Source organism: Culex quinquefasciatus, chromosome 3 (genome assembly GCF_015732765.1).
Source record: "Culex quinquefasciatus strain JHB chromosome 3, VPISU_Cqui_1.0_pri_paternal, whole genome shotgun sequence".
NCBI lineage: Eukaryota > Metazoa > Arthropoda > Insecta > Diptera > Culicidae > Culex > Culex quinquefasciatus.
In genome coordinates, this window is record NC_051863.1 from 33584170 (window position 1) to 33596442 (window position 12273).

The following is a 12273-nucleotide window of genomic DNA, read 5'->3' on the forward strand; positions in this document are numbered from 1 at the left end:
TCGATTTACTCAGCTGTGATACAAAAGTTGCTTGAAACCCAACATTATTTCACAGGAAGGTAAAAATTTAAGTAATCGTTAACATGAATAATACATTACTAGTTAAAAAAAGGAAAAATAATTAATTTGATGCAATTTTTAATAATAAATAAAGGAATGATTAATCATCAGAAATGCTTAAAATATAATTTAAAGTGTGAGAGCGTTGCGTCACATGAGAAAATAATACAAATATTTAAATATTAATTTTGAATTGAGAAGTATGAGTGACAATTTGAGCAGCGAAAAAAAAAACATTATTTAAAAAAAATAGGAAATATTTATATTTATTTTTATTTTTCAATGCAATATCTGTTATTTGTATCAAAATAGTTCAAAATCATTCATTAATTTCGATAGAAATTATATTTTAACACTGTATCATTTTATTGAGTTAAAAAAAAACAAAACTTTCAGAATTTTAGTAAAGTAAATATATCAAAATTCAATAAGGAGAAACATTATTTTGAAATAAATTAAGGAAACTTTGGGGTTCTTCAATCGATTGTACTTAATTATGAAACCAAATTTTATCAAATTACATAACAGGAGTTTATCAGCAAAGAAAAAGTTAAAATTTTAAATAAGAAAAGAAATTATTGACAGGGATCGTAAAGATCGTGATTAAAAAAATTAAGTTTCTGTGAACAATCTACTCAAGTAATATATCAAAGTAGCTTTGAACACATTTTACATTACGAGAAAAATAAAACAAAATATTTAAAAATAAAACATTAAAAATCTTTCAGCTGATTTTAGATAAGCAAGATACGTTTTGAAAGAATTTATGGTTAGGATATTGTCTCCTCCGTGTTGGAGCCTGACAGACCTCTGCGGTGGCAGTTTGAAAAATGTTTCGCCTCAGCTGGAACCCTTTGAGAAAGTAGTCAGATTGAAATCTATACATCTATGCATTACAAGAATAATTGATTAAAATATGTTTTTTGTTGTTATCTGATAAGCACAGTACATTTTGAAGGTATATATAAATAAAATGACCCTAAACATTGTTTTGATCATGATTAAATGTAACATTGAATAATCTTATCTACGGTAATATCAAAAGTGCTTGAATCCATACCTTTAGATACAATAAATACAATTTGAAGAGAAAATTAATTTGACATATAATAGAAATCGAATATAGCGGAACGGCATTTATTTCAGTTTATATATTTTATTTTTATTGCAACAATTTACCACATGATTTTGTTTTATTCATTAGAATAATACTTTTTGAACTGTGTTTTGTTTCAAGATAAAAAAAAATATTATTAAGTAGACACAACAGAAAAAAAAAAACTATTCGGTAAAAACTATCGTTTGTCTGGTTAAAAGATCGCGTAAGTGAATATTTATAGAAAGTTCAAAGTTTTTATATAAAAGTTAAAAATGTTGATACTACCATGCATTTACAGAACAAAATCGTTAAATCGGTAATTTTTTTTTAAGAAAGCTTTTGTGGCAAGAATAAACATCATTTGATTTTATTTTTTTATAAAAAAAATGTATTTTGTGCAGAAAAGCACATTTTGAGCATTAATTGGGTCCTAAAATGAAGCTTAGATTGCTGATATTATTGTTTACAGCGATAAAGCTTATTTTTCTGAGTACAATGACCCTTTGTACGACCACAAAGAGTTTAAAATGGATTTTAAATCAATTTTGAAAAATTAACCTCGCGGTCCTTCTTGACAGAAAAGCTCCTACTTGACAGTTCGTTCCAAGGGGACCATAGTTGATCCATAAAAAAAATGTTGTCTTGTAAAAAAAAAATTGCATTAAAATGAAAAAGTGATCAGAAATGGTTTTTAATCGTGTTTTTACCGTTGTACATAAAAATTTACATAGGACTTTAGTACCCAATTGAATTATTTATATTATTTTTGCAATTTGCTTCATTTATTGAGATTGCTTTTCAAGAAATCATCTTAAACTGAAATATGGACTATTTTTTATTTTATAAAAGTGTACCGGTACTGATGAAAACAAATTCTTCGAAAATATTACTGATTTTGCATTTTAGTAATTTTTGCCATGATTTATTAACAGTTTCAAAATTAGTTAAAATGCGGTAATTTTGATACAATGTTAAGCGGTGTATGCACATCGAAAGGAACCGGTCAAGAAAAATTCAAATGGGCAGCAGTAGAAGCGAAAGCAAGCCAGATAGGGTGAAGAAAAGCCCTAAGAAAACGCTCGCTCTCCTTTGTTCTGCTGTTCGTGAAGCTGTTTCTTGACCCCTTTCCTTCCGATCTCCATACTAGCCTTTATTTAAAAAAAAAAATGTTGTTTGTTTTAGCTGTACAGCTTGGTTGGGAATAAATTACAGAAAAGTACAGATAAAAATATTGAAAATGAGGAAGGAAAGGGCCTGCTTGTAGATCCATTTTGGGTGTTTTTGGGTATTAATTATAAACATATACTTTTCGTCACGTCTGCATTTAATATTAAAATCAGTTTATGTTTACCTTCAAGTCCCGTCTGGTGGATCAATCGGACGTGGCACTGGGCTTGGGCTCATAATCCATAGATTGGTTTGAACTCCGTGGCGGGCGCACATAAATTCAAAGTGTAAATTTGAGTCAAAACAATATCTGTGTGTGCCTGTCATAGTTTTTGCTTCAGATTTTTTTTTAATAAGTTAAATAAATTACCACATTGTATATATTTATAGAAATGTTTATTCTTTGTTTTTGTATGATACACATAAATTTAAAACTTTAAAAACGCCAGGATTATGCTTCATTTGTTATTTAAGTCAGCAACATGTTAGATTTTTGAATTTAGAACACATTGTTTTATATTTCATATTCACAAAATGATAATAATTAAAAATAATGCGATTCCATTTAATTCGAAATGTAAAAAAAAAAAAAATAAAAATTGCTTTTGAATTTGAATTATTATTTTTTTTAAATCGTGTTGTGTTGTTTCAGCAATGTTTGTAAAATTTGCTTTTTAATTTTAAATTACATAAAATTTAAAGAAAATCAGGTAAACAATCACTAATCTCGTATTGCTTAAAAAATTGATAAACCTGCGTTTATTTGAGAAATATTTGTGGTTTTTGTTTTTTCTCCTCGTTTTTTTCTATTTCTAATATTTTCAGGTGTTTTAAATTTTCAACCTCATCAGCGCATTCCATTTTCTACAACTCCTGCGATCGGATGTCAGTCTCTTGGACAACATAGATGAAACATTTCGAAGACTGCGCTTTCGTATTTAGATCAGCATGAAAACAAAGTCGAGGAACCCGACGAAAATCTTTTAGGAAATTGAAAAAAAAAAAATAGATTGATTTAGCATTCATGCAATTTTTCTGTTAGGAATTATGATTGATATTCGTCACCTTGAGAGTAGAAAAGAGGGAGAATGTAGGGATTATGGGTTGCAGGATTGAATATGTAATAAATTATTAAATGAGTATTTATTATAAGATTGATATAATTCATAAATAAGAGTTAAGAGCGCAACAAAAAGGGTGCACCTTCATGAATATTGCCTTGTTAGCTAATTGTGGATTGAGTGCGAGAGCGCGCTAGCGAGCTGCGAGAGAGAACAACGAGCGAGAAAACAACGAGATGCGCGCGGCCGGCGAAAGAGAGAATGAAGATTGTCAAATCAGTTTTGTGGTTAATTTCTGTGGAATAAGACGTGTTGTTTGTTAATTGCAAAATATCTGTGTTTTTATTATAAAAGAAAGTCCCCGATCACGACAGGGTGATGGATCCGGACATCGTTTGCATACATTTAATTGAGATCCGGCTTCAAAAAAGTACATAAATATCACTTAAGTGGTCATAACTCGAGACAGGGTTGCCAGATCTTCAATGTTGTGGACTTGTTGGAAAGGTCTTTCGATAACCTAACCAACGATGGGTTGGATGATGGATCCGGACATCGTTTACATGCATATAAATGAGATCCGGATAAATGTGAAAACACATTTTTATACATAACTTTTGAACTAGTTATCGAAACTTCAAACAATTCAATAGCGATGTATGGGACCCTATACCAAGTCGATTGCAACTGGTTTGGTCAAAATCGGTTCAGCCACTGCTGAGAAAACTCAGTGAGAATTTTGGTCACATACATACATACACACACATACACACACACATACACACACACAGACATTTGTTCAGTTTTCGATTCTGAGTCGATATGTATACATGAAGGCGGGTCTTCGAGCTTTTAATAAAAAGTTCATTTTTAGAGCAGGATTATAGCCTTACCTCAGTGAGGAAGGCAAAACATATAGTTGGATAATTTTATAATTTCGTTAGGGTGGTTTCATACACTATTCCCTTGAAATTAAAAAAAAAACATTTAGGCTTCATGATATGTTTCATGAGCTTCTAATAAAATTCATTATTAAAATAAAATGTATCACGAGAAAAAAACAAAAAAAGTGCAGTCTTCAACCAATGAAATAAATCAAAATGATGATAAATAAATAAATTTGAAATGATTATAAAGAAAGCATTGCTTGAAAAAATAACTTTCGCTGCAATTTATGTCCACACCCTCTAGAATCACAGTGATAGACGAAGCACCAAAAAATCTGCATAGTCCTACATCCCAGCCAACCGATTCCGGAGAAGCAACAGAGTATAAAATGAATACCAAACAATATTACCCCCAACAACAACAACTCGATAGCCGCGTCTCCCTCCCTCATTCCACCTACCTTCGACAGATCCGCTTGCTGGGTATTGATTTTCTCCCGTTGATACTTGATAAGCTGTACCAGATCCCTGTACTGGGCCGCAGCCGCCGCCGACGACGACGACGCCGACGTCTGGCCATCGTTGAGGTTCAGTTCACTGAGCAGGAGCAGCTCGTTGGCGTTGCTGGCGCTGCTTCCGCTGCCGATGCTGCTGCCCCCGCCGATACTTCCGCCACTTCCCGTTGAGGTCGGCGCGGAGGCCGCAGCCAGCGCCAGATTCATGTTGATGCTATCCTTTTCCAGTTTCCGGTTCACGTTCAGATTGTTCATCTGGCTGGTGGAGGAGGAGGGTGAGATGATTTGACTGGAGCTGTTGCTGCCGGTGCTGCTGATGCTGGCGTTCGGATTATTGTTCAGCTGGTTCTCGAGCAGGAGCTTGTGGGAGAGTGGGGAGTTTCGTGGCGGAGGTGGATCCCGGTAGGGTGGCGGTACAAGGGCACCGTTCGACGAGATGCCGGTTATTGGGGAGGCATTGTTGCTACCGCTGAGATTTTGCGGCGTTGGACTCGTAAGGAGTGTGTGGTTGCCACCACTGCTAACGCTGCTAATGCTACTACTGTCCAGCAGCAAACTGTCGTTACTGCTGAGGTGTTGATGGCCACTAACGTTTCCCCCGTACCTCGAGTTGTCCTTCAATGTCGCTCCCACAATCGTCGTTCCACCCCCGTGGTGAATCGCCGTTCCAACTCCATTGCTGTAAAGCAACCCGTTCAACTTTCGGTCCAGCGAATTCCTCAGATCCGCCGCGTTAAACTCCCCGACTATCGCAGGACCCGCCGGATGGACTGCAGTAACAGCAGGTCCCTTGGGCTTCTTTATCACACTGGCGTAGGTCGCTTCCACGGGGTTGTTGCTGCTGTTACTGCTGCTACTGTTTGACGAGCTCGTGCTGTTATTTGGGGACTTTTGAGGCTGCTGTTGCGGTGGTAAGCTCTTGAGCGTTAGGCCAGCGTGGTTGTCAACGACCTTGACGACGGTGGTGGCGCCGGAGGTTCCGTTGCTCCTGGTGTTGGTGTGGATGGCCGTGGGGGTTTTTGCACTGGGTGGTGTCCTGGAATTGAGGAAGAAAGATAAAGAAATGTTAGCGAAAAAATACACAAAGGTCTCCATATTCAATTGACCAGTCGACGCTGTCGTGCTCGCTTGTCGTACGTCGCTTTTTGACGTTCCAAGAAAAAACGCATTTTAAGTTTGACCTTGAATAAACAAATACAGTAGTTGCTCGGTAACTGGGCGTTGTTTAACTGGGCTGCATATTAACTGGGCGCTCGACAACTGGGCCGTAGCCCAGTTAAAAAGCAGACAAACGTCAAAAAACCAAAAGAAATCGAAATCACCGAGGGGTTAATGGATGCAAAATTCATGTTCAATAAGTAAAAAAAACTTTTGTCAAACTTTTATGTAATTTCAAGTCACAATTAAAGAAATAAGAAAAGTAATCATTCTAAATAAATTTGAGCAACTTTATTAATTTTAAAATTTTAACAAGAAAATATTATGCATCGGTGGTACCCTCGTTATTTTTCGTTCAGCCCAGTTAGCGAACAGCATTCGGTGACTGGGCTACGTTCTCAGCCCAGTTACCGAACAAGTACTGTAATTGATAAAATATTCATTGTCCCGAAGTTCTGTTGAATTTGGTTGCAAGAGCCCCGAGTTAAAATTAAAAATGTTTACGGTAGTCGGACTTATACGTGTGTCAAACGCGTTCTGACCTGAAATCTTTTGAGCCAGTTGTCGCACCTAAAGAAATTTTCAGGGTGTATGAAGATAGCTCGATAAGATTTAAACTTCTTTCATATTAAGAGTGACAACAATGTATGGAGTTTTTTCGGTTTTTTATAGAACATCTCAGGATTGCATACACAAATCACACACCACATCAAAAATGATCCGTACCGTTTACTACGGTATGTCCACGAATCCTTCTTTCTTTGTAGATTCTGTGAAATGTGAAATTAGCCTCTTAGTATTGTGGCAGTTTACGTTCTGAAAGATAAACAAAATAACAAATGTGTCAAGTTACGAAATGTGTGCTCAAGAATTCAATCAAAAACTTTCCACCAAAGTTGTTTTCACATCTTGTTGTAAAGTCTCTTCAACAGCTCAACACACATGAGTATGTTTGAAGTGGAAACTTTGCAAAAGCTAACAAATTACACCCTTGGCAATTTTGTGCCGCATTAATTATGCATTCATCACAAACATAACCCCTAATACTAAGCCTCTCCACATCCCCATATTTTTTAACTTTATTTTCGTGTGATGAGATCAAATTTATGCTCCGGCCTCACAGAATGAAGATTAAGTCATTTTCAATCCCGAGATTAACTTCATTCCTAGGAGAGGAAAACCACACCGAACTTAATCAGCTGCTGGTTTGGTGCCGGGGAAAATCAATTAGCTTTTAATCGCATCAGAAAAGGCCCAAATTTCGAAGTGAATAATTAATTACCTGGGAGATTATTTTTCAACACAAAATCCATCAAGTATCACTGCTTAGGGGAGGACCTCAGGTGAGCGAGGGGCTGCTCGAAGTGTTTCATTATTAGCGCGCAACACTATGCGGAGGGTCTAATTTGGTCGAAATTAATTACGCTAATTGAAATCTTGTGGGTTGAAGAGGATTGTTGTTAAAAAATGCTGATTGATGGTGTCAATTAAGTTCATTCTTGAATTACATTCTTGTTTCTTTTCGGATATAATCAGATAACATTTTTTAAATAGAAAACAATCTGTGTTCGGTGATAAAACAACTCATAAGCTTCTAAAGTCAATCGGAAAACAAACAAACCCAAATTGGAGCATGGCACTTTACTGCCCAAACCAATTTCCCGTTTTTTTTTATTTTCGATCCGGCATATCGTTATCCCATGTTCCATCAGAGCGGAGATCAGCCCGGATATCGTGCTCGCAAACCGCACTTCTGATCCTGAATTACTTCCGGTTCAATCAGGACGCACCGGTGCGGAGAATTTCCATCCACCCAGAACCAACCCAGCCGAAGTAAACACATGCCAAACGAGGTGGTTTGTTATTTATTTTTGCGTTTTTTTTTATTTGCCTGGATTTGAACTGTTTTAGTCTGCGCAGGAAAAAAAACATGTTTTGTTTTTCAGATTTGGTAGCACAAAAAAAACAATAAAAAAGAAATTCCGGAAACTTTTTCGCCAACATCAAACGCCAGTCAAATTGACTTTGGCTGCCAGAGTTGTTGAACTTTGCCGATGGTGGTTTAGAGGGGGGGATGATGGGGTGAAAATGATTTTAAAATTATTGTTAAACTTTGACGCTGAAAAATCATAACTGAACTGAAAAAAAGTTCTTATGATGCATATTTTTTTTTCATTTTATAATCTGCCCAACTTGCAAAAATAGTAAAAAAGGAAAAAAATAGAAAAAAAGAACATGTAGCAAAAATAGTAAAAATAGTACAAATAACAAAAATAGGAAAAAGAAAATGTAGCAAAACTAGCAAAACTGGCAAAAAATAGACAAAAATGCAAAAATAGCTAAACAGCAGAAACGGCAAAAAAATGCAAAAAAATTGCAAAAAATATACCAAAAATAGCAAAGATGGAAAAATATTTAAAATTGCAAAAACAGCAAACTAGCAAAAAAAAATGGTTAATTTGCAAAAAAAAAAGCAAAAACAACAAAAAAGCAAAAAATAGTAAAAATAGCAAAAAAAAGAAAAAAATAGCAAAAATAGAAAAACTAGCAAATATATCTAAAATAGTAAAAATACAAAAATAGTAAAAATAGCAAAAATAACAAAAATAGCAAAAAAAGCAAAAATAGCAAAAATAGCAAATATAGCAAATATAGCAAAAGATAGCAAAAATAGCAAAAATAGCGAAAATAGCGAAAAAAAGCAAAAAAAAACAAAAAAAAGCAAAAAATTACAAAAGAAAAAGAAATAGATAGAAAAGATAGCAAAAAAATAGCAAAAATAGCCAAAAATAGCCAAAATAGCAAAAAATAGCAAAAAATAGCAAAAAAAGCAAAAAATATCAAAATAGCAAACTAACCTAAAATTGCTAAAATAGCAAAAAAAGCAAAAATAAAAAAGGAAAAATAGCAAAATATTGCATAACTTGCAAAAATATCTAAAACAGAAAAAATAGACTAAATAGCTAGAATTGCAAAAACAGCAAAAATAGCACAAAAACCAAAAAAAGCTTAAAAGCTAAAATAACAAAAAATAGCATAAATAGCAAAAATATACCAAAAATACCAAAACCAAAATACCAAAAGTTGCAAAAATTGAAAAAATTGTAAAATTGCAAAAAATGCAAAAAAATTGCAAAAAATATACCAAAAATAGCAAAGATGGAAAAATATTTAAAATAGCAAAAACAGCAAACTAGCAAAAAAAAATGGTTAATTTGCAAAAAAAAGCAAAAACAACAAAAAAGCAAAAAATAGTAAAAATAGCAAAAAAAAGCAAAAAAAAAAGAAAAAAATAGCAAAAATAGAAAAACTAGCAAATATATCTAAAATAGCAAAAATACAAAAATAGTAAAAATAGCAAAAATAACAAAAATAGCAAAAAAAGCAAAAATAGCAAAAATAGCAAATATAGCAAATATAGCAAAAGATAGCAAAAATAGCAAAAATAGCGAAAATAGCGAAAAAAAAGCAAAAAAAAACAAAAAAAAGCAAAAAATTACAAAAGAAAAAGAAATAGATAGAAAAGAAATAGATAGAAAAAATAGACAAAAATGCAAAAATAGCTAAACAGCAGAAACGGCAAAAAAATGCAAAAAAATTGCAAAAAATATACCAAAAATAGCAAAGATGGAAAAATATTTAAAATTGCAAAAACAGCAAACTAGCAAAAAAAAAAAAGAAAAAAATAGCAAAAATAGAAAAACTAGCAAATATATCTAAAATAGCAAAAATACAAAAATAGTAAAAATAGCAAAAATAACAAAAATAACAAAAATAGCAAAAAAAGCAAAAATAGCAAAAATAGCAAAAATAGCAAATATAGCAAATATAGCAAAAGATAGCAAAAATAGCAAAAATAGCGAAAATAGCGAAAAAAAGCAAAAAAAAACAAAAAAAAGCAAAAAATTACAAAAGAAAAAGAAATAGATAGAAAAGATAGCAAAAAAATAGCAAAAATAGCCAAAAATAGCCAAAATAGCAAAAAATAGCAAAAAATAACAAAAATAGCAAAAAAAGCAAAAAATATCAAAATAGCAAACTAACCTAAAATTGCTAAAATAGCAAAAAAAGCAAAAATAAAAAAGGAAAAATAGCAAAATATTGCATAACTTGCAAAAATATCTAAAACAGAAAAAATAGACTAAATAGCTAGAATTGCAAAAACAGCAAAAATAGCACAAAAACCAAAAAAAGCTTAAAAGCTAAAATAACAAAAAATAGCATAAATAGCAAAAATATACCAAAAATACCAAAACCAAAAAACCAAAAGTTGCAAAAATTGCAAAAATTGTAAAATTGCAAAAAATGCAAAAATAGCAAAAATAGCAAAAATTGCAAAAATTGCAAAAATTGCAAAAATTGCAAAAATTGCAAAAATTGCAAAAATTGCAAAAATTGCAAAAATTGCAAAAATTGCAAAAATTGTAAAATTGCAAAATTGCAAAATTGCAAAATTGCAAAATTGCAAAATTGCAAAATTGCAAAAATTGCAAAATTGCAAAATGGCAAAAATTGCAAAATTGCAAAATTGCAAAATTGCAAAATTGCAAAAATTGCAAAATAAATTTACAAAAATGCAAAAATTACAAAACTGCAAAATGCAAAATTGCAAAATTGCAAAATTGCAAAATTGCAAAAATTGCAAAATTGCAAAATTGCAAAATTGCAAAATTGCAAAATTGCAAAATTGCAAAATTGCAAAATTGCGAAATTGCAAAATTGCAAAATTGCAAAAATGCAAAACTGCAAAAATGCAAAAATGCAAAATGCAAAATTGCAAAATTGCAAAATTGCAAAATTGCAAAATTGCAAAATTGCAAAATTGCAAAATTGCAAAATTGCAAAATTGCAAAATTGCAAAATTGCAAAAAATTGCAAAAATTGCAAAAAATGCAAAAATTGCAAAAGTTGCAAAAATTGCAAAAATTGCAAAAAATGCAAAAAATGCAAAAAAAATGCAAAAATTGCAAAAAATGCAAAAAATGCAAAAATTGCAAAAAATTGCAAAAATTGCAAAAACTGCAAAAATTGCAAAAACTGCAAAAATAGCAAAAAAAAGCAAAAATGGCAAAAAATTGCAAAAAATTGCGAAAATTGGAAAAAATTGCTAAAATTTTCAAAATTGGAAAAATTGCAAAAATGCATAAATAGCAAAAATAGCAAAAAGAGCAAAAAAAGCAATAATTGCAAAAAAAAGCAAAAAAAGCAAACATAGCTAAAACAGCACAAATAGCAAAAATCGCAAAAAAAAACAAAAATAGCAAAAAAAAAAAAAGCAAGAAAATAAAAAGTAGCAGAAATAGCAAAATAGCAAAAATAGCAAAATAGCAAAAATCGCACAAATAACAAAAATAGCAAAAAACGGCAAAATAGCAAAAAAGCAAAAATACCAAAAAAAGCAAAAATAGTAAAAATAGCAAAAACGGCATAATATCAAAAATTGCAAAAATAGAAGAAAAGCAAAAATAGCAAAAACAATACAAATTGTAAAAAAAGTAAAAAAAAATAGCAAAAATAGTAAAAAATGCCACAAAAGTAGCAAAAAAAAAGCAAAAAATATCAAAAAATTAAAAACGAAGAAATAGCAAAACTACAAAACAGCAGCCAAAAACAGGTTGTTTTTTTAATTATTTCAGAGATTTTTTCTACACTAGAGCTAATAAGGTCTATAAGCAAATAACAGATTAAATCACTAATCACGAGAAGAAAAAGTATTTATGTCGCTCCAAAGTTTTAGTAACCTGGTAAATTTTTAATAAATTGCTGTTTCATACATGCCGTTTACAGAAAAAAAACAGAAACCAAACAAAAAAATCTCAAATGAAATAAAGTTTTGATTCACGCATCCTTCTCGACCCACGTACCCCGTGCCCTGATGGAACAATCGGAACCCAGCTTTGTTCTGACTCTGATGCTGATGGCTGCTTCTGACGCTGATGGTGGCAATTGACTTTCAGATTTAATTTGCTATAGCCGTGTATAAATACATAAAACATATAAACCAATGACTTTCCGAACAAACCACCCACACAAACATCACACACACACACAAATACCATAACACCCAAGAAAACCGCAATTCACACGAACAACACTCCGACAACACGCGTCAAACAAAACCTTCTTGTGTGGGTGGCGGGGAAAAAGGGGGTTGAGGGTTGAGGTGGATGGCCATCAAAATGTTTGTGGAACCCACCCCGTCCAAAACCAGCAGAAAACACCACGTGCTGGTCGCCGCCGCAATCACAATCGATAATCTGTTTGTGTGTAAAAAGGATTAACCCCCGGAAGGTATGCAACACAAACGATAATTTGTGGTTTCCCGG

General features: G+C 32.4%; 1 protein-coding gene across 3 annotated transcripts in view; it reads right to left on the reverse strand.

Moving 5' to 3' along the window:
• Positions 1 to 12273, reverse strand: part of LOC6050623 (probable serine/threonine-protein kinase tsuA) — a 201081-nt gene that overhangs the window by 34924 nt on the left and 153884 nt on the right. For all 3 annotated transcript variants that reach the window (XM_038265971.1, XM_038265969.1, XM_038265970.1), the window contains exon 4: positions 4736 to 5825. In XM_038265971.1, the coding sequence (XP_038121899.1) occupies positions 4736 to 5825 (1090 nt within the window). The remainder of the gene's footprint in view (positions 1 to 4735; positions 5826 to 12273) is intronic.